At 41.5% G+C, this 23,550-nt stretch overlaps 1 protein-coding gene across 9 annotated transcripts in view; it reads right to left on the reverse strand.

Moving 5' to 3' along the window:
• Window positions 1–4,369: 4,369 nt before the first annotated feature.
• Window positions 4,370–23,550, reverse strand: part of MOB2 (MOB kinase activator 2) — a 118,567-nt gene continuing 99,386 nt past the window's right edge. For all 9 annotated transcript variants that reach the window (XM_065065100.1, XM_065065101.1, XM_021299386.2 and 6 more), the window contains 4 exons: window positions 15,094–15,254; window positions 13,803–13,896; window positions 7,218–7,342; window positions 4,370–5,686 (listed from right to left, as the gene is read on the reverse strand). In XM_065065100.1, coding sequence (XP_064921172.1) covers window positions 5,376–5,686; window positions 7,218–7,342; window positions 13,803–13,896; window positions 15,094–15,254 — 691 coding nt within the window. In that variant the 3' untranslated portion in view covers window positions 4,370–5,375. The remainder of the gene's footprint in view (window positions 5,687–7,217; window positions 7,343–13,802; window positions 13,897–15,093; window positions 15,255–23,550) is intronic.

Here is a 23,550-nt window from a genome sequence, read left to right on the forward strand (position 1 = left end):
GTTTTATGTAAGAGACCTTGTACCACTTCGAGAATGTTAACGATCTGCACTGGTGTCTGGGAAAGCATGAGAGTATTTCAGTGCCTCTTTTTCCAGATATAATGAGAAGAATTAGCAGATGACAACAGTTATGACACTAGTCTTTTTTTTTTTGGATAGGAAAAAAACTCTCTGAATGTTGTCTCATCTGAGTGCTTGGCCACAGCATTTTCTGTTTTCTCTAAGTCACGTGCTGATCTAGCTTTGAACAGTCCTATTGTTCATGTCAGTTGTCACAACCAGAACAGTTCTGCCCATGAAAAGAATAGAGACCCAGTAGCACACTGAGGGGTTTAGTCACTTTTTTTAGTCACTTTATATCATCAGTTCCTTTGGGAATATTGGGATTTGCCTGTGCTGCATACAGATCTCTCTTTAAAGCCTTCAGGTACTGAGCTTATATTCAAGCTCTAGTATTGCCACAGCAGCACAGATAACTTAGTCATACTGAACTCTTGTGCTGTAACTACTGCCAGCACCCAGGCATTAGAAAAAGATTTAAACTGTCTGGTGTTGCCATTTGTACTACAGACACAAACACTGGTTTCATTTATTTAGTGGATTTGAACAGAATAAAACCACCACCTATTCCTCTGTCCTCAGTTCAGATAATGGAAGAGTATTTCTGGATTCAAGTCTTTCTGCCAACAGCTGAACCAGTGAGCTAAGAATTGGCTGGGACAAGACACATCATGGATGTAAGGGCTTGTTGGACGAAGCATGGTTTAGTATGAGCCCTTGGTATGTGCATGTTTGGCCAGAACTGGTGGTACCTCAGAGCTGGAACACCTCTTTCTCCCTATTCAGAGCTTCTTCTCAGAAAAGTGTTCCATAAGAAGCAAGGTTCGTTCTCTTAAAATTCTTGGTAAAAAGCTGTTATTCATATGTAAAATGAGTATGCTCTATGGGATCTCAGATTTGATAACTTCCTGCAATTGTCAGGAAAAGTGTATCTCTGATTTTGCTGAGCTGAAGATGCCTGACTCAATTTACAGCTTGCCACTTCTGAACTTGGCTTGGGTTTGGGGTGAAGCTGGTTCTGTGATCTCTACACAGCTTTATTGCCTCGAGGTCTGTCCTGGTTTCAGCTGGGATAGAGCTGATTTTCCTCCTAGCAGCTGGTATAGTGCTGTGTTTTGGATTTTGTATGAAAATAAATAACGTTGATAACACACTGATGTTTTAGTTTTTGCTAAGTAACGCTTATATTAAGTCAAGGACTTTTCAGCTTCCCATGCTCTGCCAACAGGCAGGTGCACAAGAAGCTGGGAGAGGACGCAGCCATGGCAGCTGATCTGTTCTGGCCAAAGGGATATTCCATACCATGTGACATCATCTGCAGCATATAAACTAGGGGATTGCTGCTTGGGGACGGGCTGAGCATCAGTCAAAGGGTGGTGAGCAAATGCATTGTGCATCACTTGTTTTGTATATTGTTTTATCATTATTATTATTGCGTTCTCTTTCTGGCCTATTGAGTTGTCTATCTTAACCCATGAGTTCTACTTTTTTCCAATTCTGTCCCCCATCCCACTGGCTGAGGGGAGTGAAGGGCTATGTGGTATTCAGCTCCCTGCTGGGTTAAACCACAACAAGGTCAAAGCTAAAGGCGGCTGTTTCTCTGTGCGAAAGACTTGGTGGCACTGTTCTGTGTCCCAGTCCCGTGAATGGCCAGAGGTAGCCCATGTGACAGACACAAGCTGCTGACTTTGGTGCTTGCTTACCTGCTGCTGGTATTTATTCCAGATGGCACATATGAAGAAATAATTTGCCTCCTGTTTTTACATGTGCTTATGTTTGGATTTCCCAAGGACACTGCAGGGAAGACTTACTGATAATGACAAAAAGAGAGAAAAATCTTTCAGCTTGTTATAACATTTCACCCCAGTGCTATGCATTTATGCAGCCTCAGGTCTTCAGCACATCACTCGTGTGTCCAGAGCCCCAAATGCCAGGAACACAATCCTACAAAACATGACTATTGTTGGGCTTAAGGTAAGGACTTTAGCCCTGTGATGGCTTGTGCTCTTTGCCCTAGTTTTAGGCCTGAAAGTTGCAACGGCAGATGTAAAGCTGAGAGTTTGACAAAGCAAGGCCTGCAAAAGGCATGTCTGGTAGGGGTGGGTTGTGGGACGAGCGGGGTTGGTATGTGGTTATTTTTCTGGGGTATTTTGTGGTTTTATTTATTTAGCAACCCTTAAAGCATGGTATCTTCATTATCTTTAGAGCGGCGGGGTGGTATTTAATTTAGCATAACTAAGGTGCCTCTGTTGTTCTGCCAGTGCCTTAAATAATAATTTACAAAACACATTTAAAGCAGAAGTATGACAATTTCCTCAATGTTAAAACACCTAAACCTGTCATTTAGATACAGGAGGATTCAAGCTTAGTACTTACAGTGTGGAGAGTCAGTGACCTGCTGCAAGCACACAAGGTCACCAACAGGCCTCAGTGGCATCACCCAAGCAAGTGGCCCTTCTGTATCTAATGCTACTACAGCATAATTCAGTAACCTCTGAAATATGCTTGGATACCTTGAGGTTAAGCTTTACGGTAAAATTTACTCATGACAAAAAGAACATTAGCGTTGGCACTATTTTAGTGTTTTCCTTATTCCCACTTGCTAAAAACAGTGAGATACACTACACTAAAATAGGATTCACTATTTGTGTTCTTGTTAACTGCTTGTAAAATATAAATTAAAAATACTGTGATAGATGAAGCGTCTACACTTTCAGAAATGTGAAATGTCTGCAGAGTAAACTTGGGACAACAGCAGACTCTTCTAGAGGTAAGGTGGTACTTCACTGTTCTCCTGGATTAATGGTTTGCCACTTTGCCTCAATGCATGGGTTCCCAGACTTCCTACGAGGTTTTGTCAGTTCTCCTATGGGAAGCCAAGATATACTCACCCCTTGCATTTGATATAGATATTAGTATCACTGTGTTGTGATCTGGCACAGGAGGCAGTTGTAGCTAAGTCAGTCTTTTCCAGAGACTCTTGCTCAAGCCAGACCTTCCCCAAATGCATATAATTTCTAAATGGTCTTTTAGAATTAAGACTGCAAATACTTTTTTTTGTCATTACCAGAAAACACTTGGGTTTGGGTTGTTGCCCTTACTATTATTTCTTCCTTGAACTCCACTGAGTGCTCTCATTCCAAGTAGCACAGGGGCCTTACAAATGGCACTGCTCCAATAGCATCTACTGACCTCTGGTTTTCCCTTCAGACACTATATATAGGGAATCGTGATGGAAAGGCTCACGTCGTGTCAGCACGAATGGAGCCCGAGTGGGAACATTCTCCTGGATACGGAGGCTGTAGCAGGAGCACACGGTGGGGAAGCTGTGCTCTTGAACAGCCTGCGTTAGCAGCACCCAGATGAGCAGGGCAGCAAGAATCCAGCACATTTGCCTGCAGGTTCACAAGGTACCCACAATCTGGAAACAAACACCAGACAAATATGGGCTCACGTAGTTTGAGGTTGTTTTCTCTCTTGCTCCTCCACTTTCCTTCTCCCGTGCTCGTGCCTTTTTTGTTCTCCCACCCTCACTTTTATGACTTGTTACTCTCTCGCACGTTTTTCTTCCTTTATGTGCTCTTGCACATGTCGTCACAAGCTGTTTTATTTTCTTTCATGTGCTTTTTTCTTTTTTTTTCTCCTTTCTTGCTCATACCTTTTTTTTTTTTTTACTTGCTTGTGCTTTTCCTGCTCCTTTTCCTTTGTGCTTGCTCTCCTTCTCTTTACTGCCTTCTACTGCAATTACAAACCTCTTCAGGAAAACCTTTTAGGATTCATGCCAGGTTAGATGTACATACCTTGGGACAGTGACCAAAACCAGTAACAAACAAGTCTCAGAGACTGCCCCAGGTTTGATAGAAGCACAATTGCAAGCACAACTGGGCATATTCTCAACTGGAAATGCTGACTGCAAGAATTCAGTTGAAATGTGAAGGAAAGAATAATATCACTGTCCAGATACAAAGTTGATACAGTACTGTATCCACAGATACTGTGATACATTATTTACCACAAAATATCCAGAAGCTCACTGCATTTGCAGAATTTAAGTATGTACAAACAGAAACATGGTCCTTTCCAAATGTTGCTTATCTTCGGAGTACTTACCTTCAGATTACCTGGGGAGGAGGTTCCTAGCACTACTAGAAAGAGCAAGGAATTGATTATAAATGTAAGACTACAGGATGGAAACAAACAATTATTTATAAAGCCAGTTGACAGCAGGGCCAACAGCATTCAGTGGTGAAAGATAAGCTGTATGGGTGGATCGCACTGACTTTTGACGCTGCAAACACAAAACCAAAGCTTATGGCTGATAAATTTGTTTTTATTATTATAGAACAGATGAACTAAAATAAGCCAACAATATAATTTTATGCCAACAGCCATCTTTCTAGCACAGGCGGTGACTGACTCAATGTACCCTTCTCCCCCCTCCCCGGGCCTCTGTTCAATGGGAAGCAAATGGTGGTGGCTCTTGCACACAGGTTCTGGACTCAGAGATCTTTTTATTCGTACAGGTGTGCCTGGGAAAAGAGGAGGCAGGGGGAGCAGAGAAAAGAGTATATGTGTTGTAGGAGCAATAAGCAGAAAGGCTTGTGGATCCTCTTGCATATTCACACATTGTGACCAGTAGATGGGACAACTGGAGAATCATGCCCACCTTCAACATGTAGCAAGCTCCTACTTGCTACTCTAGTCAAGCCAGGAGTTTCTTTCCACTCCAAGCTAACAAAGGGCAAGATGCACTCAGCTGGGGAGATTTGGCAGGGCAAGGGGCAGCCTATGTAAAATCAAACCAAAAAAACACTCCTACCCCCCCGCAAACAAAACCCAAACAAACTTTCATTTTAAGCCACTTAAAAGTCACTTTTGATAATATAATAGATATTTTTTAAATGGCAGGACCACCATCCTAGAAAAACAAAGGGCTTGCACTCGAGACCAAAGAAAGAAAAACAAAAAACCAACCAACCAAACAGACAAAAAAAAAAAAAAAAGAACAACCAAAAAAACCAAGAGCGGCCCCACTCTCAAGCTTGGCTCTTCTCTAAAAACAGCACTCATCATCCATCTGAATAGGTGAACAGAGGAGTGAACAGAAAATAAAAATAAAATTGGTGCAACTTCTCGCCAGGTGGCGCATAAAACCAAAGCTCCATACAGTCCCATACGACTACGTGTCCTGTGGTGGCAGCATAATTTCTTTCAGCTTTCATTGCTGTATATGTCTGTATGTATATCTGAACATATACATACACACAGAATATATAATATTGTTTTTAATGTTAGTTTTGATCCTGTAGGAGGGCTCATCTCTCTTTCACATGGTTCTGTGCTCCTGCGCTGTTGCTGCTCCCATTGCCGCTCCCGTTACTGCTGCTCCCACTGCTGCTGCAGAGGACCTCCGTGAGGTCATCCATGATGGTGGTCTCTTTAGGGTCCACGAGGTTGAATTCCCTGATGAATAGGATAAAGTGTGTGTAGAGCGTGTTTAAATGTCCGTGCAGCTCCAGTGCCAAAGTCTCCTTAAAGTGTGAGGAGTAGATATGGGCCAGCACATGGAACAGGTACTTGCAGATCTTCTTCACTAGGGACTCAAACGAGTTTGGGAATTCCTTGCCTGAAAGGAAGACAGAGACACCATGACAGCTCCAGCTGCTCACCTTCAGCCCCACAGCAGTGCCAGGGCTGAGCTGTGGGGAAGAGCAACTAGCACACCTTAGCTACAGCAGACAACCTGTGGGACCTGTATCATCCCCTCATCATTTTCATTTGAAGTTAAGTTTTAAACCTTAAGGGTTCAAAGATCATGAAGCAAGTGTAACCATTCTTTAAAACCACAACATTTTTTTGTTACTAGCTGTAAAAATAATGAGAGGTTATCCCAGCTCCTTATCTAGTTTGTCCAGGAGTAGCATATTTTTCCCCTGGAAGTACAAAATGCTTGGGAGACCAATTCACAGATCCAGAAGCTAAGGCACACGGGCCCTGGTAGTGTACAGCACTAACTATATATAAAAACTTTCCTTATTTCATTTTTGAAATTCTATCAAATGGGAAAAAAAAGGGAAGGTAATATTGGGTGTCTTCTATCAGGTGCAGCTGAAATTGTGCTTGCTGGAGCAGGACTGTGCCTGCCTAGGAAAAGAGAATTATTGGACAACTACTTTGGTAACAACGAAAGTGAAACTGAGGCAAGCAAAAAAGCAACACTTGCCACCCTGTACGTGATGTATGTTACTGGTGCAAAGTGCACCTTGGCCACACGGACAAATCAGCTGCATGGAAGGCCCTCACTGATGTAGAACAAGCAAATTAAAAAAGTCAACTGCAGCTGGCTTACTAGACACAGCCTCTATCCAGATCAAGATGCTTGTAAGCAAAGGGTGTGGGTTTAACATTTGTGATATTGTAATGTCCTGGTAGCCCAATTATCTGTTGAAGGGGCTCAAGAAGCCAGCTGCTTTTAGTCATGATTAAGCTCACCTTCTGTAACTTCAGGTCTCTATTTTTTTCCCTTAACCAAAGGCACTGCATGCAGTAATGTTGTTAGGATACAAATTTGAGTCAAAGTTACTTTCCTATTGATTTTTGATTCTTACAATCACTTTCTTTTTTTAATCTTTGAAGAAGGGAGACTGCAAACAATCTGTGAGACAACGCCTAGTTAGGCAAGGAAGACAAGCCACATTTCCTGACAATCCAATTTACTTCCCCCTTAGTGCATCAGGGCTCTAAGGGCAATAGTAAAACAACAAGGTTAAATTTTACAAGCAACAGGCTGTACTGAGCACATGCATGCTGACAGTTTCCAAATTTTTGTCCTCTCTGAATACAGGCTAGAAGATCTCACAATGCTTGAAGAGACGTACTGATGATGAAATATAAGCCAAAAGGACAGGAGTGTAAGCCTGTCACCCCAGTTCATATGCCAACAATGCAAGTCTTTCTTACTGTAAGAACGAACCAAATTTAAAATCTCCCTTAAAAAAAAAACCCAAACGAACAAACCAAACCACAAACAAAATTTTAAAAAATCAAGCAAACAAATGAGAAAGCTGTCTGGTATTAATGCATATGCTGAATGACAACTTTCACTCCACAGCATCTGCAAAGAGCCACAGAAAGCACCTGTCCAAAAGCAGACATACCATATTTTGTTGGAAAGACGTCCTCATCTGTCACTAGTTTCTGCACTGAACTCATGACGAAGTCAACATACTGAGGAGCAGTGCACTTGATCTTCTTTCCCCGCTCATCATACCAGTAGTACTGTCTGTGGAGGGAATTGACAGTGTCACCACATTATACCTTGGCTCCTCTGCTCAACTCCTTTAAGAGGTTAGTGTCTAAATAATATAAAAGAACAGCTGCAACATTACCCAAATACATCATAGCTGCTATGGAAAAGATTCACTTTGGAGCATCTTTCTATATCAAAAGCCTGAATTTCTGCTAGCCAATTTTGGTTTTCCCTATCAATTTAGTATCAGTACTAAGCACAAGAAGCCTGCTGACAAACCTCCATGCAGGGGATAACTCCCCATCCATGACAGACCGAGGGTTTACTTACAGTCTATAGAACTGTACAGGAAGGCATCACATAACTGTTTTTAAAGGGCAGTAACATTGCACAGTGATAAATGGGTTATCTTCTGGTGCTTAACATCACAAAACATAAATTAGTCTTGTGGTGTAATTTGTTAAACAGACAGAAGGTGGCTCCAAAACACCGGCTTTCCCAAGCTGCTGCTCTCAAGTACTGGCAGCATTTTTAAGCCCTACAAATCCTCTTCTGGAGTCCAGTCTGGTGAAAGTTTTCAGGACCCTTCTGCACATCCCTACAAGCGTCCTAGAACTCTGCTGCTTTGGTTGCAGACTCCCCAAAACATCTGAATTTACACTGGACTGCCAGCAGTGAATAATCCTGTTGGATCTTAAGGAAACAGAGACATTAGCATATTGCCTGGCTTTTCAAAAGCAACCATGATTCAGTCAGTTAGTCAGAATCATCTTGATTAACTGCAGACATCCTTCACCTGAGAAAGAATCTGAAGGCTACAAAAGCACTGAAGCTTTGCTCCTCTTTTTTTTTTGGTCTAAGTCATGGTTAATTAAAGCACCTCTAACTGTTACCAGGCACAGCGATACATTGCATTAGGCACACACAGCGAGAAATTGTTTTTTTGTAGCCTATGTCACGCTAGAGGTTGAGTTCCAGTTGCTGAACTCTTCCTTCAAACAGTTTAAGCTTCCGGCACTGTCCGATATCATTATGGAGCTGATAAGAAGTCCGTTGTGTTGCTCTTCCGAGTAAGGGGCGGTTTGCTGACTGCCTTTGAAAGCAAGGCTGGAAGTGGTCTGAGCATCAGAACCCGGCCAGAAGGATATCTCACGCAACATAGGAGCCCCTAAAGCCAGGGTACCATTTCTTGCCTGACTGTTCAGCTCCAACTCTGCTGCTGTTGTCTATTGATCTGCTATCTGACATTGCTCACTCAAATCACTAAACAAGCCTCATTGTAGCCCTAGACAAACTGACATTTTGGTGTCATGTTTAGCCACTTTTGGACAATTTTTTTTTTTGGCATGGAAGATAAAGATTAAATATTTTTTTTCTGTGTCTAACAGGACTAGACTGCATTGAACGGGAAGGATCTATACATGCCACTTGGAAAATGAAGTTTTATGTATACTGGCCAGCAGAAAGCCCTGAAGCAACTCAAGAAAAATGTTAAGTAGCAAATGAAAAGTTTTGATTTGCAGTGTGTTTTCATTTCCCTGAAACATTATTCAGGGACCTGAGGGCAGTGAGGTGAAGACACTAACACCACTGTTCATGCCCTAAGCCATATGAAAACAAGAAGCAGCTGCAGAAATAAGAGTAATTCAAACTTTAAGAGAGGAAGAGCAGCTGAAAATGAGTTCTGGAGACACTCAAGGTTTAGAATTCTTCTTTCAGATCATTTTCAATGTGTGGTGCTTTGTCACTCTATTGTTTACTAGAGAGAGCAGGACTGACCGTGAAAGGGAATAAAAAGGTGAGCAAGTGGATGAAAACAGCAGGAATTAAAAGCTCTTTGTGGAGCTTTGTCAGGCATTGAAACTAGCATTTGGGCCCTTAGGCACAGACTGAGTTCTTCATCACTGCTTATTTTCCTTTATACATTCCACATACAAGGAATTATACAATGTAGTGCACAAACACAAGCCATCTCATTTGTCTAGTCCTGCAGTAAGCTGGAGCAAGACAGTTCTAGGCAACTCGGACTTATTTTCAGTCTTAAGAGAATGCTTGTTGCCAAGAGCAGAAGCAGACTGGACTGTCTGCACCTCAGCAGCTTTCTCACGCTGCAGAAATCCTCAGCTGCAAGATAGAAAGCATAGAGTTGCCCTCAGGCACAAAACCCAATCTGAATAACTGGATTTTAGTTAAAAGAAACAGTTTGGCAATTGTGCAAGTTCACTTATGTGAAATTATAAGTGAATAAATCTGCTGTAACATCCTACTGCATACCTTTTTTGCCTTTCCGTGAGAATTAGGCTAATCATGCAAAACAGGAATTTAAAGGCAGAATCATTAAGAGTAAGGGGATAACTGCAAGGATTATCCTGTTGATTAGAATCATGTTAGTTATCACATTAGTGTTAGGTTAACAGTTGGATTTTAAGATCTTGAGGGTCTCTTCCAACCCAAATGATTCTATGACTGTGTTTCAAGTGCTGTGAACAGTCTTCACAGGTCTTAGAGGAAAAAAGGAGCCCCTGACATACCACGAACATCTCACAGCTGGTACACAGCTCCCACCCATGCCGGAGTTATCTCCGTTAACAAGACATGAAGCAGGTTGGGGCCATCAAAGGGCTCAGTTGGGCACAGAAGCCTAACTGCATTCCATCGCTGGCACTGTGACAGTACAGCCCCTTATTAGGCAATGGATGGGAAGCAGAAAGGACAAGATGACACTTAAAGGCACTATTCAAAAAGTGCTCACATGATACAGAGTTTGATTATTTTGTTTCCTATGTAAAATTCTAGCAGATTTAAACATCCCCACTATGGAGAGCATGAGAAATTTGCTGCGCCATTCTAAATCCCAGGGAGAAATTATTATGGGTTTAACAGAGAAAAGCCTATGATGCGAATAATAAAGTATAACACGTATGAAATCACAGTGCTACATCTTAATATCTTGTACATTTTTTATCCCTTTTCCCCTAAAACTTTCTTGGTTTGTGTCCATGACAAAGAAGCCAATGCAGAAGTTACATCTGTATACAGGAAAAGCTTCTGGAAGGAAGGAAAGGCAAATGCTGTGGAGATTATGTGGTCTGGGAAGGAAGGAGAGACAGTCCTGCTAGAAATACCAAAAGACGTTTTATCAAGAAAGCAGGGTAGCCTATTGTATCAAATGCAAGGGCAGGGATACAGCATTTGTCAGCAACTTGGAATAGCTTTGATGGTGTGACAGGGGCAAAACAAAGGAGCAACCACATAGAAGCATACAGCTCAGGGAACTTAAATGTAAGAAAACGCAAAATGTGCAAGTTAAGATTTTTAGAAGGAAATACCCTCCATATGCAGATACACTAAGGGCAAGGTAGACATGAGAAAGGAGACTAAGATTAGAAAAAATGAGTGATTAGGAATTATCAATTAAGTGATTTCACTGAACCAAAATGAGACCTTTCACTCGTATCTGTGGGCTGCCTAGAGGTTTGTATCCATTCTTGATTTCAGCCTCAGGAGTTCTGTAATCTCAGCCTTGTGAACAGCACTTTTATAGGCTCTTAGTTACCCCACTCACTTCAGGACTTTTGAGAACTTTTGCCCAAATGTCAGCTACAAGTTTACAGCTAATTTGTGTAATAATAAGCTATAAAGCATACTAAATCTAAACAGTAAATGCTGTGTTAAAATATAGTACCTGCTTTACAGCAAGTGATATATTAATGAGCAAAATTAAGTAATTCCCAAAGTTACACTCAGGGCACCCTCATTAAATCTTGAAGATAACTGGCCATTCTGGTATTTCTCTCGGCATTATCCCACCTTGCAGCAAATGATTCCATCTGTTCTACACAGAGACTAAGTTTTGGTCAGCTGTGCCTTAGTTATCCTAAACAGAAATTCTCTTCCTCATTGTGTGCAGATGGCTGTGCTGTCTCATGCATCTGACACAGGGCTGAAAGCTGCATCTGTCTGCAGTCTGTCAGTCGGCTGGAGCTTCTCTGAGATGTTAAAACCTTACCTCAAATATTTAACTGTAACTGGTGTTTACTCTTGCCAGCAAATCCTCTAAACTTAGGACTGAGTATTTGCAGTGTTTTTGAATGCAAAGTAACTTGACAAGCAAATGTGTTCTGAATAGTTACTTTAACATCTCAGCCATAAATGCAAAAAGCTTTCCTTAGGTATGACCAGAATGACATGATCCAAAACATGCCTTAGAGACCCGGGCAGGGAAAGCGTAAGAGGAACAGAATGCAGACCTTTATTCTGAACTGCCTAAGAAATCAGCACGGAAAAGTGGCAAACTGCACCCTTACTCCAAGGTACTGTAACTCTGTGGCAATCTAACACAGGGAGGTGCTATTTTATTCCAAAGCACCTGAACAAACAGATCACAGCCACAGATGGTCAAATCTGGAGTGTCCATCGGGTTAATCAGCAACTGACTCTAATGTTTAGGTGATACTCTTTATACACTGGAGACAAGTCAGAGGCACAATAAATCATATCATCTGGTGTTTCTCCAACACAATAAGCATGTCCTTACCACACTTTGTTAGGGTAAGATTTAAAAAAAAATAAAAATATAAAAGGGAGGTGGCTTTATCATAGTCATAATTTAAGCTGAATAAATCTTTGAGATAGTTCTCAGTGTTCCATTTAGACATGTCTCTTACAAAAGGGAAGAGCTAGGAAAGTCAGAACATAAAAATAAGTATTATCCAAAATTGTTATTAGAGATACTTGGATAACACTGTTATGAACAGGGCCTTCAAAGCTGAACTGCACTGAGGTGTGTAGCTAGGTGAACTCACCTCTGTGCTTTTATCATAGACCCGCACACCTGATAGAAGAATGAAATATGCAGCCCACAGTTTGCAAACATGAATCAGTCATTTGCCCCCAAGTACAGGAAGATACTTAGGTTGTTATGATTTAGCTAAACACAAACCATTTCAAGTGTTTCACCCAAGTGCAGACATGCTTCCTGTTATTCCCAAACAGTGCCATTTTTCAGTTTTCCAAAACAAAGGATAGGAACATTCTGCTATCGGTCCTCACCACTAAAAATACAGTCTGCAGCTGGAGCCGCCTACAGGCACTTCCTTTCTTTATTCTGCAGTGTGAATTGCTTACAGAGAACTCTTGTTTAAGACTCACTAGAGCAGAATGGAGTGACAAGTGGGTTCCCTTACCACCACCTCCGTTTAGCCACTATTTCCCATCAAGGAAGTGGATAAACAGTTGAACTAAGTCCTTTGGACAGCCAGTGCTACATCCAGAATTAAAATACGAGAAAGCTTTGGAGAAAGAGTCTTACTGATCACCATGTCTCATTTAGAGACATGCTGTCTCCTTTTGATAAGATCTTAGTTCAGCAGAGATTTATTTCTTTCTGTTCCAGCCTGTTGTCAAAGCCTCTAGCAATGCCTCTAATTCTCTACTGACAGTTATCTTTCCAACTTTTACATGTATAAGTGTCCTTTGTACACTTTGCATTCTTCAGAGTGCTCTCAAAGAAAGCTCCTAATATTAATTTCAAGTGTACAAGATAGCCCAGTCCATTAAGTGAGGATTCCTTTCTAAGAGTTATGTAATTATTGCCAGAGATACAACATAGAGCTCTGGTTCTATTGCACACATTCCCTGGGATGTTAGTTTGATGTACTATAACATTAACTGTTCAGTCTTCTGTTTTAAAATCCATCTCAAATAAATTAATCCCAGGAAATACAAGAGGAGGGAAGAAAAGAACTATCAGCACATGTGCTGGAGAAAAAAACATAAAAACAAACCACAACACAATAGGCTTATTCATACTCAACTGGATCTCATATTCCATCATGTTGGACTGTGCTAATCAGAAGCAGGAGTTTATGGTATATTCACCATGTACACTAAAACTACAAAGCTTTCTTTCATAAGTGATAGCTAGTCAATATTAAAAAAGTCTACTAAGTACTACAGGGGGAACGTGCCAAACCAAAACGTTTTCCTTACTCTTCGCGAAGGTGCCACTTGTGTCCCCTGCGCCCAAGGGCTCAGGCAGAAAGCCAGTGGCTCACGTCAGGCTAGAGGTTATCCGTCAGCAGCCTAGTGCTCTGTCAGCATTCCAAATATCAAAAGCACCCTCTGAGGTTTTCGCAATTCATTTATCCTCCCCAGCCTTCTACGGAATCCCAGCCCTGTTTACCAGTAAGGACAGTTCTGCCTTGCCCTTCTTCCCCCTCTCCCCGCAAGCTACACACATGGTAATTTGCTTCTCTAATCTGTCCTTATAAAACCAACTCAGAACAGTCAAAGACTCGTCTTTCTAGTCCTCCACAAACCCAGACTTCCAGGACCCTTCACTGCTGAGGGGAGAGAAAAGGATGCACAGCTGCCAAATTCTAAGTAGAGATCTGCTGTAAAACACTTGCCCAATGCCATCAAATACCAATATCCTCCCGCAAGCAACTCTGAAGACTTCATGGAAACCCTGTAATTGTAAATATTGACTTACGTATTGCACACTGCCATGGTCTGACATGACTCTCCTGTACAGAATTCTGAGATTGTACTATACTGCAAGTTGATGTGATGAAAGAAAGTTGTTGCTGAAAAATAAACACAAAGGAAATTTAGAACACTGGTTATTCTCCAGATAATTATTTAAACAGAGCAAATGAAGTGACCTCAGAGCCTTGAGCTTGCATACAAATTTAAACACAATTTAGCTAAATTAGTCTAATGATGAACTGCAAAACAAAGAGGTACATAGAACCAAAACTCTTGTTTTAAGATGAAAGTACCATGATGCATCAGCTCTTATTACTCACTAAGCAGCAAGACTGGAAAGTGTCTTCATCATCAGCCTCACCTTTACAGTAGAATACTCTACTACGAGCTGAAGGCAGACAATTTGCTATGTTCTTTTGAAGTCAGACTTAAAATGTACAGTGGCTAGAAAACAGCATTAACAGTTCCCATAATATATCTCCTTTAAAAAAATAGCATGAAAACTAATATACTTGTATATTTTAAAAATCTCCTGAGATAATTTAACATCTTAATACTCCTCAGGGAGCACCTCACTTTTTCTTAATGAGTCTCTATAAACTTTCCTAGTGTGAAGTTTAAAGCAGTTTCTTGCTACTACCACATACTGCTGAAAATGTAAACAAGACTAGGTCATAGCTGCTGGTTAGGACTGGTAGATGAAGCAGAAGCACAGGTAAGTACTGTAAATCAGAACTGAGATGCACAGAAACAGCATTCAGCCACAGCAATCAGTCATATCTCCGAGTTCTGGCTTGACTACAATTAAAATTCACAGTAATTCCACCAAAGCTTGGAAGGAGTGGGGAGAAGAAATCCAACCACAAGACTTCAAAACTTCTGGCTTTAAGCATAACTTGCTTTTACACACAAGTTTTGATAAACTACCATTTTTACAATGCTTCTGGAAGACCAACAGCTTGAGTTGGAAACATGCTGAGCCAGCAGGTTCAGCGAATAGTCAAAGAGAAGCTGATGGTCCTCAAAAGAGCATAAAAAACTTTAATGCCCTCAGTGCTACAGTGAGGGAGCTGGAAGAAGGAAATGCATCAAAGCTTCCATGCTGCTGAGCACAGCTGGTTTGTACATAAGACAGCTTAATTACTGTTCAAGGTATAATGACATGCATTATGCAGTAAGCATAAATAGTCATCGAGTGTTTTTTTTAAGCATCAAAACCAGTAAAAGGAAACAGTGAATGAATATCTTCTTGGGTGTGGACAGCAAGCTCAGAGCTGTATGATCACGATACTCACTGTTGCTGGCTAGCCACTCGTTGAGGTCTATTTCTCGTGGTAACATCACTAGCTCCTTAAATTCGAAGTCAGTAATTCTGGATTTTGTGTATTCTGGCTCTAGGTAAAGTTTCTTCTCTTCCGGTGCTGGCTTTTTACCGTTTGGCTTTCCCTTGGACTTCCTGCAAGATATTAAAAAGACAGAAGAAAGGTTACCTTTGCTTTTGATGGACAGCTACAGAAATCCAGAAGAACCTGGTTTATCCAAACTCCTGTACTTGTGTTTACACTGTCCCTCCAGCCTTCCCTCCCCTTAGCTTAGTTATTTTTTATTTAAGCAAAAGATAGTTTCTTAAAAAGTGTGTTTGAACTCAGTCACTTTTTTCAACTAACACTGAAGTTTTGAATGGCATTAAGAAACTTGAGACAGAGGTGCTCCATCTCCATTGTCCTTTTGTCAGTTTAGATTGCAAATTAGTGGGAGAGTGACGGTCTCTCTTTATGCCTGTGAACAGTCGTGACAGCAGAATGGCACCGTGCCTGAAGAAGCTACTCTAATGTGAGCATCCGAACAATCTGCCGCAGCATACAGCTGTCACCTGCAAAACAGGAGTTTGAGAGACAGTGAAAGCAGACTGCTCTCAGTCAGAAAAATGCTCTTTCCACACAATGTTCTGGCACTGCTCCTTCAGAACTACAGCATTCCTCGCCACTACAGCCTTACATCTCTGAGATACCAGAAGCCTTCTAGAAGTGAGCATCCGTGACTCTAGCTTAGAAAGCACTTATAACTACAGAAACACCTGCTTTCTCAGCTACCAGGACACCTGAGTCAGAAAGATCTGAGTTCATTTTTTTTCCTTAAAATCTGATACATTACAAAATAACCTTCCATGTGGATGCAGACAAACGACATTCCATAAAATGCATTTATCTCCATGGCATATTGTGACTTTTCACCTCCCATTTCTAAAGTGTTTGTTGTAATCATCACTGGAGTTTTCCTCCTACTCTGTTTTTAACATCTCCAAACTAGAATTTAAACCCAACCCATATTCCTGGGCTGGGGGTTCACAACGACTGGTTGAGGAAGGACAGCAGGTCAGCACTTTGATCTTTAGGCTACATAATCAAACAGCTCAAAATCCATGTGTTTTACAGCTAAAAAATCCACCTAACCAGAGACAGAAGATCTATTTAATGGTGATGAACAAGTGCAGTAAGGCAATACTTGCTGTGTACTGTCACATGAACACAAGGAGGAGATGTCAAGGTTTTTTAACATCAGGTTTTCTTGGTTTTTAAGGATCTGCAAAACCAAGACAAGTCCACCTTTGCAGATGACTGCATTAAGTTTGCTGTTGAAACTCCTCTAGATCCCACCCAAAGGAAACTGATCTTAAGTTCTGGCTCTTAACACACTTTAAATAATCTTCCAACTGTGCCCCTGCCTGAGGTACACGTAGGCTTGACTTTTGCTGTGAGGACGGGATGCACACCTTTCCTGGAACAGTGTTGGAAGTGTCAGTGCTTTCCCCAGAGAGAGTATGATTATTCAGATTTCTCTCTTTACTGAGCGGTTTATTAAACCCATCAGAATGACTCATCGTCCACATCATCAGGACTGCAGCAGGGAGAGACTGAGATTCACCTTCCACAAGAAAGTAATGCCATAACTACCATTCAGTCACCAGCACTGCCACTGTTTACTGTCTTGAACTTGCATTGAGTCTTGTCAACGCCACCTTCTCCCTAACCAGTAAATTAAGACTGGAGAGACAGTAAGACTTCAGGAAGGCCATCATCAAGGAAAAAAATCAAGGAAAATTTAAGGACAGCAGCACGATATACACTTACACCCTCACAATGTATTTACAAACCACAGATGTGCAGAAAGCACTGTAGAAGGTCTCTGGTAGGGAAAAGATGGTCACAGTTTATTCCTGTATGTTAATGAGAAAGGTGGATTGCATGCTTAGAGAGAGGGCGTCTGTGACACTGAACTTTTTTCTAAAGAATACAAATATGGTATGATATATGGTATGAGAATAAACTAAAACCAGTCTATGTGAAGACTAATTTAGCACATAGCTACTCTTGCACATTTCCCACCATCTCCTTTTTCCATGACAGGGCATTCCAATTCATACAAAGCCTGCAAGATTTATCCCTTTCATTTATTTAATGAAGTAACCTGGACTAATTCTCATAGCTGCTCCACAAAGGTATGTTTTAGGACATGTGAAGTCAGATGTTCCTCAGCACAAGGCTCTTAATATAGAGGGGTTGCTCAGTCAGACCAACAGCTCCTGGTTGTCAGCAGCTAACTCTTCTTGTCTTCAAACTCTTACATTTGCTAATCACGTCTGAGCCTCCCTATGCAAAAATAAGCTACAGGTAAGAAAGAAAAGTCTGTGACAGCAAGAACTGCAGGAGGGCCTTAAAGGTATTTTTAAAAGTTATGAAAGACGAACTTCATTTTGGGCCTGAGACTTCAGATTTTCATAGAACTTAGAGATGATATCCAAGGAAAATGTAATAACATAAAACAACAGTCTTATTTGAAAGTCTGTAACTTGATTTCACAGCAGATGAAGCAACATGTTTGATGTCTTCCTTTTGTAGGAATACCACATTAAGACTTGAAACTATCTTACCCTGACAGTCAACAGCATAAATCCAGTTGAAACTATGCACTTGGCCCTCAGCTAGTAAAAAAACTTCAGGACATTGATTTGCTTAATTCCCAGCACTGGCTGCCTTACCGCTGTGCTGCTGAAACCAAGCCTGGCACGCTCCATACAGCACCTTCATACTTGCTGGGCCTCTGACAGACAAGGTCTATTCAGAATATACTCTGTAGGGCTTTTTTCAGCTGGTTGGATTTAGTGGTTTTGGGGCTGGGGGGAGACCAGGGCGGGGCAGGATTCAGGCATTCAAGGATAAGTTAATTTTTTAAGAAAATTACAGTTTCAGAAACAGTCATGCAGAAAAAAACCTTTAACTCGAGAGGCTGGTTTGACAAACCACATTAACCACACTTGGGGAGAAAAGTTATCAGTGAGAAGTAGTTTGGACAGAACAGAGTTTGTGTCTTTGCTTTATTTCGGGACACTTAAACCAAGGGCTCTAGGTTAGGACTGTGCCACGTCAGCAAAGAGCAGGAGGAGGGGAGAGAGAGAGAGATGAAGAGGTCAAAGACAGTCTGTCATAGAGCCAGGCTGTGGAGGGAAGCCACAGAAGGAAGTCAGACATAGAAGGCTGAGACAAGCCTTCCACTGAATAGAAATGAAATGTGCGTACCTCATTGTCACTTCAGCACCCTCTCCCCATTTCAAGAAAATAAACAAAAATTCAACCCTAAATATACTTCATGAGTTTGCTAATGCAAATGATTATATGTTGTCCTTTTACAAAAACCAAAGCCCCCCATTTCCACACAAATTTCAGTTCTCTGTTAGATTAGTACATGCAGCCACTTTGCTTCTTTTCTACAGAAAAGTGTGCAAGTCTTTCCACAAGTGCCTTGTGCTGGAACTGAAGCACTTCAAACAGAAGCTTCCTGAAGGATCCCATGCTCTGTCCCTTTCTAAAGCTTTGACTCAGTATAATAAAGAACCTGACTCATGGGTATCCCCACCAAACCTGCAGCCCACAAGTCTCTGTGGCCAGATGGGATATATCCAACGGTGCTGGGGGAGCTGGCATGATCACTAAGCCCCTTTCCATTATCTATCAGCAATCGTGGCTAACTGGGGAGGTTCCAGTTGACTGGAGCTGGCTAACATGACACCTATCTACAAGAAGGGCTGCAAGGAGGATCTGGGGAACTACAGACCTATCAGTCTGACATCGGTGCTGGGGAAGGTCATGAAGCAGATGATCTTCATTAACATCAAACGGCACATAAAAGAAAAACAAGCGATCAGGCCCAGTCAACATGGGCTATGGAAGGCAGGTCCTCTTTGACCAACCTGATCTCTTTCTACAACAAGGTGACCCACCTAGTAGATGAAGGAAAGGCTGTGGATGTTGTGTATTTAGAATTCAGGGAAGTCTTTGACACCTTATCCCACAGCATCCTCATGGAGAAGCTGGCAGCTCACGGCCTGGATGGGTGTATGTGCGTTGGATAAGGAACCGGTTGGATGACTGGGCCCAAATAGTTGTGGTGAATGGAGCCAAATCCAGTTGGTGGCCAGTCACAAGTGGTGTTCCCTGGGGCTCAGTATTGGGGCCAGTTCTGTTTAATCTCTTTATCAATGATCTGGACAAGGGGATTGAGTGTACCCTCAGTAAGTTTGCAGATCAAACCAAATTGGGTGGGAGTGTTGACCTGCTGAAGGGTAGGAAGGTACTACGGAGGGATGTGGACCAGCTGGATCACTGGCTGAGGCCTGTTGCATGAGGTTGAACAAGGCCAAGTGCTGGGTCCTGCACTTGGGTCACAACAACCCCAGGCAGCTCTACAGACTCAGGGAAGACTGGCTGGAAAGCTGCCTGGTGGGGGTGATGGTCAACAGTCAGCTGAACATGAGCCATCAGTGTGCCCAGGTGGCCAAGAAGGTCAACAGCATCCTGGCTTGTATCAGAAATAGTGTGGCCAGCAGGACCAGAGAAGTGATCTTGCCACTGTACTCGGCACTGGTGAGGCCTCACCTTGAATCCTGTGTTCAGTTTTGGGCCCCTCATCATAAGAAAGACATTGAGGTACTGGAGGGAGTGCAGAGGAGGGTGACAAAGCTGGTGAGGGGCCTGGAGCACAAGTCTTGTGAGGAGTGGTTGAAGGAACTGGGTCTGTTTGGCCTTGAGAAAAGGAGGCTTAAGGGAGAGCTTATCGCTCTCTACAACTACCTGAAAGGAGGTTGTAGCATGGAGGGTGTTGGTCTCTTCTCCCAAGTAGCAAGAGACAGGACAAGAGGAAATGCCCTCAAGTTGCCAGGGGAGGTTCAGATTGGATATTAGGAAAAAATTCTTCCCGGAAAGGGTTGTCAGGCATTGGAACAGGCTGCCCAGGGAAGTGGTGGAGTCACCATCCCTGGAGGTGTTTAACAGGCGTTTAGACGAGGTTCTTAGGGACACGGTTTAGTGCTAGAGTTAGGTTATGGTTGAACTTGATGATCCTGAGGGTCTCTTCCAACCAAAATGATTCTGTGATTCTAAAATGCCCATAAGGGTTTATTCACACCACTGAAACCTGAATGTCAAATCACGATGTGCAGCAGAAACTGCTTTTTAACCTTTTGCAGCTGCTGGGAGCTAAAGCAAGAGCACAGAAATTTTTTCTGCCAGCAGATTTTCGTGGCCTGTATGCACTGCAGTTGACCCAAATATTCAAAGTGCAAACTAAAAAAAATTCTGGTCTTAAAAATGTCAAGTTTTGAACTGGACTACACATCTTCCCTTAACTACGCAGAACTTAGGTTATAAAGTCCAACTTACTGAGTCATGCTCAGTCTACTTTGTAAAACTGGTGTTTTAGTTTGGAAACTATCAATACTAAAGCATTTTCTTTACTGACTTACAAAGCTGCAGCACACAGCAGTACAGAGAAAACAGTTTTAGAAACATGATTATATATGATTAAGAATCCACAAATAATAGTTCTTTATTCTAGATAAACCAAAGCTCATAGATTCACAATTACCAGATTTACCAAAGAGCATAAAGCTTAGAAGTTAGCTTTCTTCCTTCTGCTCTCCCCTACCTCCAAGTTCACCAAAGCTTCAAGGACTTACAAGAAAGCATCATCTACGTGGAACCAACTCCAAATATGCAAAGAAAAGCATCTATTATTTCCTTTGCTGTGAGCTGCTCACATTCAAGATGCCTTCCTCAATTTTTCATTTTATGTTTAAAGTACACAAATACCAAAACCTGTGTGTGGCCATTTCTGAGATGTCCCAGAACACCCTTTTAAGTGAAGACTACGGCAGTGAGCATAAAGCAGCACACTGAGTAACAGCTTGTTCGGCCTGCTTTCAACGAAAGGAAAAGTGACAAGAATAGTAGAGTTTTACTGGTCTATTCAGGAAATACCAAATCCATTACCTGTAGATGATTATTTATCGAAAAACATAACTAAAAGTCTCATAAGAGCACAAAAAGGGCAGTACCTTTCAAAAGACTCCTATAGGCACCCTAAAGCAAACCAAACTCCTAATCATGTTTACTTGTTTCTTTCTTGAAAATCGAGAATTCTGCTGAATGTGCCTTAACACGCCTGTGTCAGATCAACTGTACCTGCAAAGCAGCTGGAGGAATAGCTGTTATGCAGCAGCTTGGTGAAGGTCTGTCAAGAGGTCAGACCAAAACCTGTCTATCAATGCTTAACTACTAATTCAGAAAAGAAACATCTTTCGGGAACCCAAGGAGACAGCACTCAGCAGTTTTTATTGATGGGCAAACCAGAGTACAAACTAATTCTTTAGATTACTCCCAGGATAGGTTTGTATTTGGTTTTAGGCACTCAACTGAATAAGAAACCACAGGCCAAATCACACCCATGAATAAGTTTCAGAGAAGGAAAAGTGATGGGAGATGGCAGAAGAGAGGTCACTTGTCTGAAGTCTTAGAAGAAGGTTCAGCAAACTGGCTCCAGCAAAGGCAGTACATTCACTAATGCTTATAGCAGGGCTTCCATACTCAACCTTGTGTTCAGCTGAGAAAACACAGCAGCTGGAATTTTGCCTGGATTTCACTGGAGAAAGAGATCTACAAGATAATCCACCAAGTGACAGGCTCACTGGGCTCTGATGATTTTTTTTCCCCTGGTCTAATTGCTTTGTTAAGATCGAGTAAAACTGCCCATTTCCCAGCTTGCTTTCTTATCCCATCTCGGTTAATAAAGATACTCCTCTAATCTTTCTCTTTCATTTCCTTCTTGATCAGATGCCCAGTATTTTCTTGGTTTAAAAATCCCCACACTTTGGAGCATCTTCAAAGCATCATCCACATATTTTGTTTTAAAACTCCACGAGGGAAGTATTATTCCAATTTCATAGCAGAAACTGGCTGTAAGGTTCAACATTTATTAACAGTACAAATACTAAAGATCTGCTCCAGTTTAAACTGATATGGTTTGTTTGGAAAGAAGCACATATGAAGCAACCTGATTTAGCTGTTTTATCAAAGGTGCAGCGCCCACTATGTGCACCCCTTTCATAACATGATGCAGTTCACATCACTTTGGAATTGTACCACACATCCATGGTTTTGGTCATGAGAATCTGATTTATTGCAAGGCTGATCACACAGAGGGAATGCTAGTGATTTATTAAATGCCAAACTTCCCTCAACTGATCATGCAATTTAAGATTATCTCTATCAATTCAGGATTCCTTTGTTCCAAAGGGAACCAGCACAACTGTAATAATTTCTTACTGTCTCCAGCAAGCTGTGCAGTTCCTTACTCTGCATCTGAAAACAGAAATCTCTTCAAGGACAAATGATGCTTCAATCACTACCTCCTCCCCTTCACACCCAACTAACTACTGGGGTGAGTGGCTGTTTATTTTTTCTTTTTTTACATAAAAGTAATCAGTGGCTTTTCACCTTTTTTTGGTTTGGTTTGGTTTTTATGTGGCATATCAAAGTGGTTTTAGATATGAGTAACTTTAGAAAGTTTAAAAATTTAAAAGACCTGCAGCATTGAAGAGCAGAGCTGCAGGCAAAACTCCAGTCACTCCGTGCCCTCTGGACGCAGAAGTGGCACAAAAAGAAAAATACCTTTCAAGAAAGATCAAAAAGATGTCCACAGAAATGTTACTACATTATATCTAAAATATCTACTCTTGAGGTTTGAGGTGTTATTTTCCAGTAATGTGGCTTACACTTTACAATTTGTATAGTTTACAAAGTAGAGAATTTTGGGGTTGAAATGGTACATTCCCAAATCAAGCATTTATGGGGAAAACTTACAGCCTCCAATATCAACACCATATTCCACCTCACCCAGGTGTACCTCTACAGTACCAAACTACCAGATACACCAAACTATCTCAGCCTTCGATTTTCACCCTGTAATTTTTCCTTTCTTTTTGAAGTGTCATGTTTTAAAATATCCTCCACGGATGAAGTATTCTAGTGAAGTACTCCAGCCAAAACCTACCTTCTTGGTAATCTGAGAAGGGTGGTTTGCTTCTTGAAACATAAGCCAACACAGAATTAGAGAGGCAGTAAGCCCACGTTTTAACAGTTTCTTTTAGGCCAAGCTTTACAAACACTTTCATGCTTTTATATTCTCCAGTGAATAAAGGTTTATAGTTAAAAATTTAAGGTATACTGGATATTTTTGTTTTAGCTCCTCTCTTCTTTCCTCCTTTGGGTAAGGAGTCAAATGGGATGTGAGTGGAACAGAAGAGGGAACAAAATGTAAAAAATTCTACTATGTAAGCTCTCTCCCTCTAAGATACTCCCTTTGCAAAGGGGAAAAAAACCCAAATATTTCAGCCATTCATAGAAGGCCACAGCTTTGTA

Source organism: Columba livia, chromosome 5 (assembly GCF_036013475.1).
Source record: "Columba livia isolate bColLiv1 breed racing homer chromosome 5, bColLiv1.pat.W.v2, whole genome shotgun sequence".
In the NCBI taxonomy this organism is placed as follows: domain Eukaryota; kingdom Metazoa; phylum Chordata; class Aves; order Columbiformes; family Columbidae; genus Columba; species Columba livia.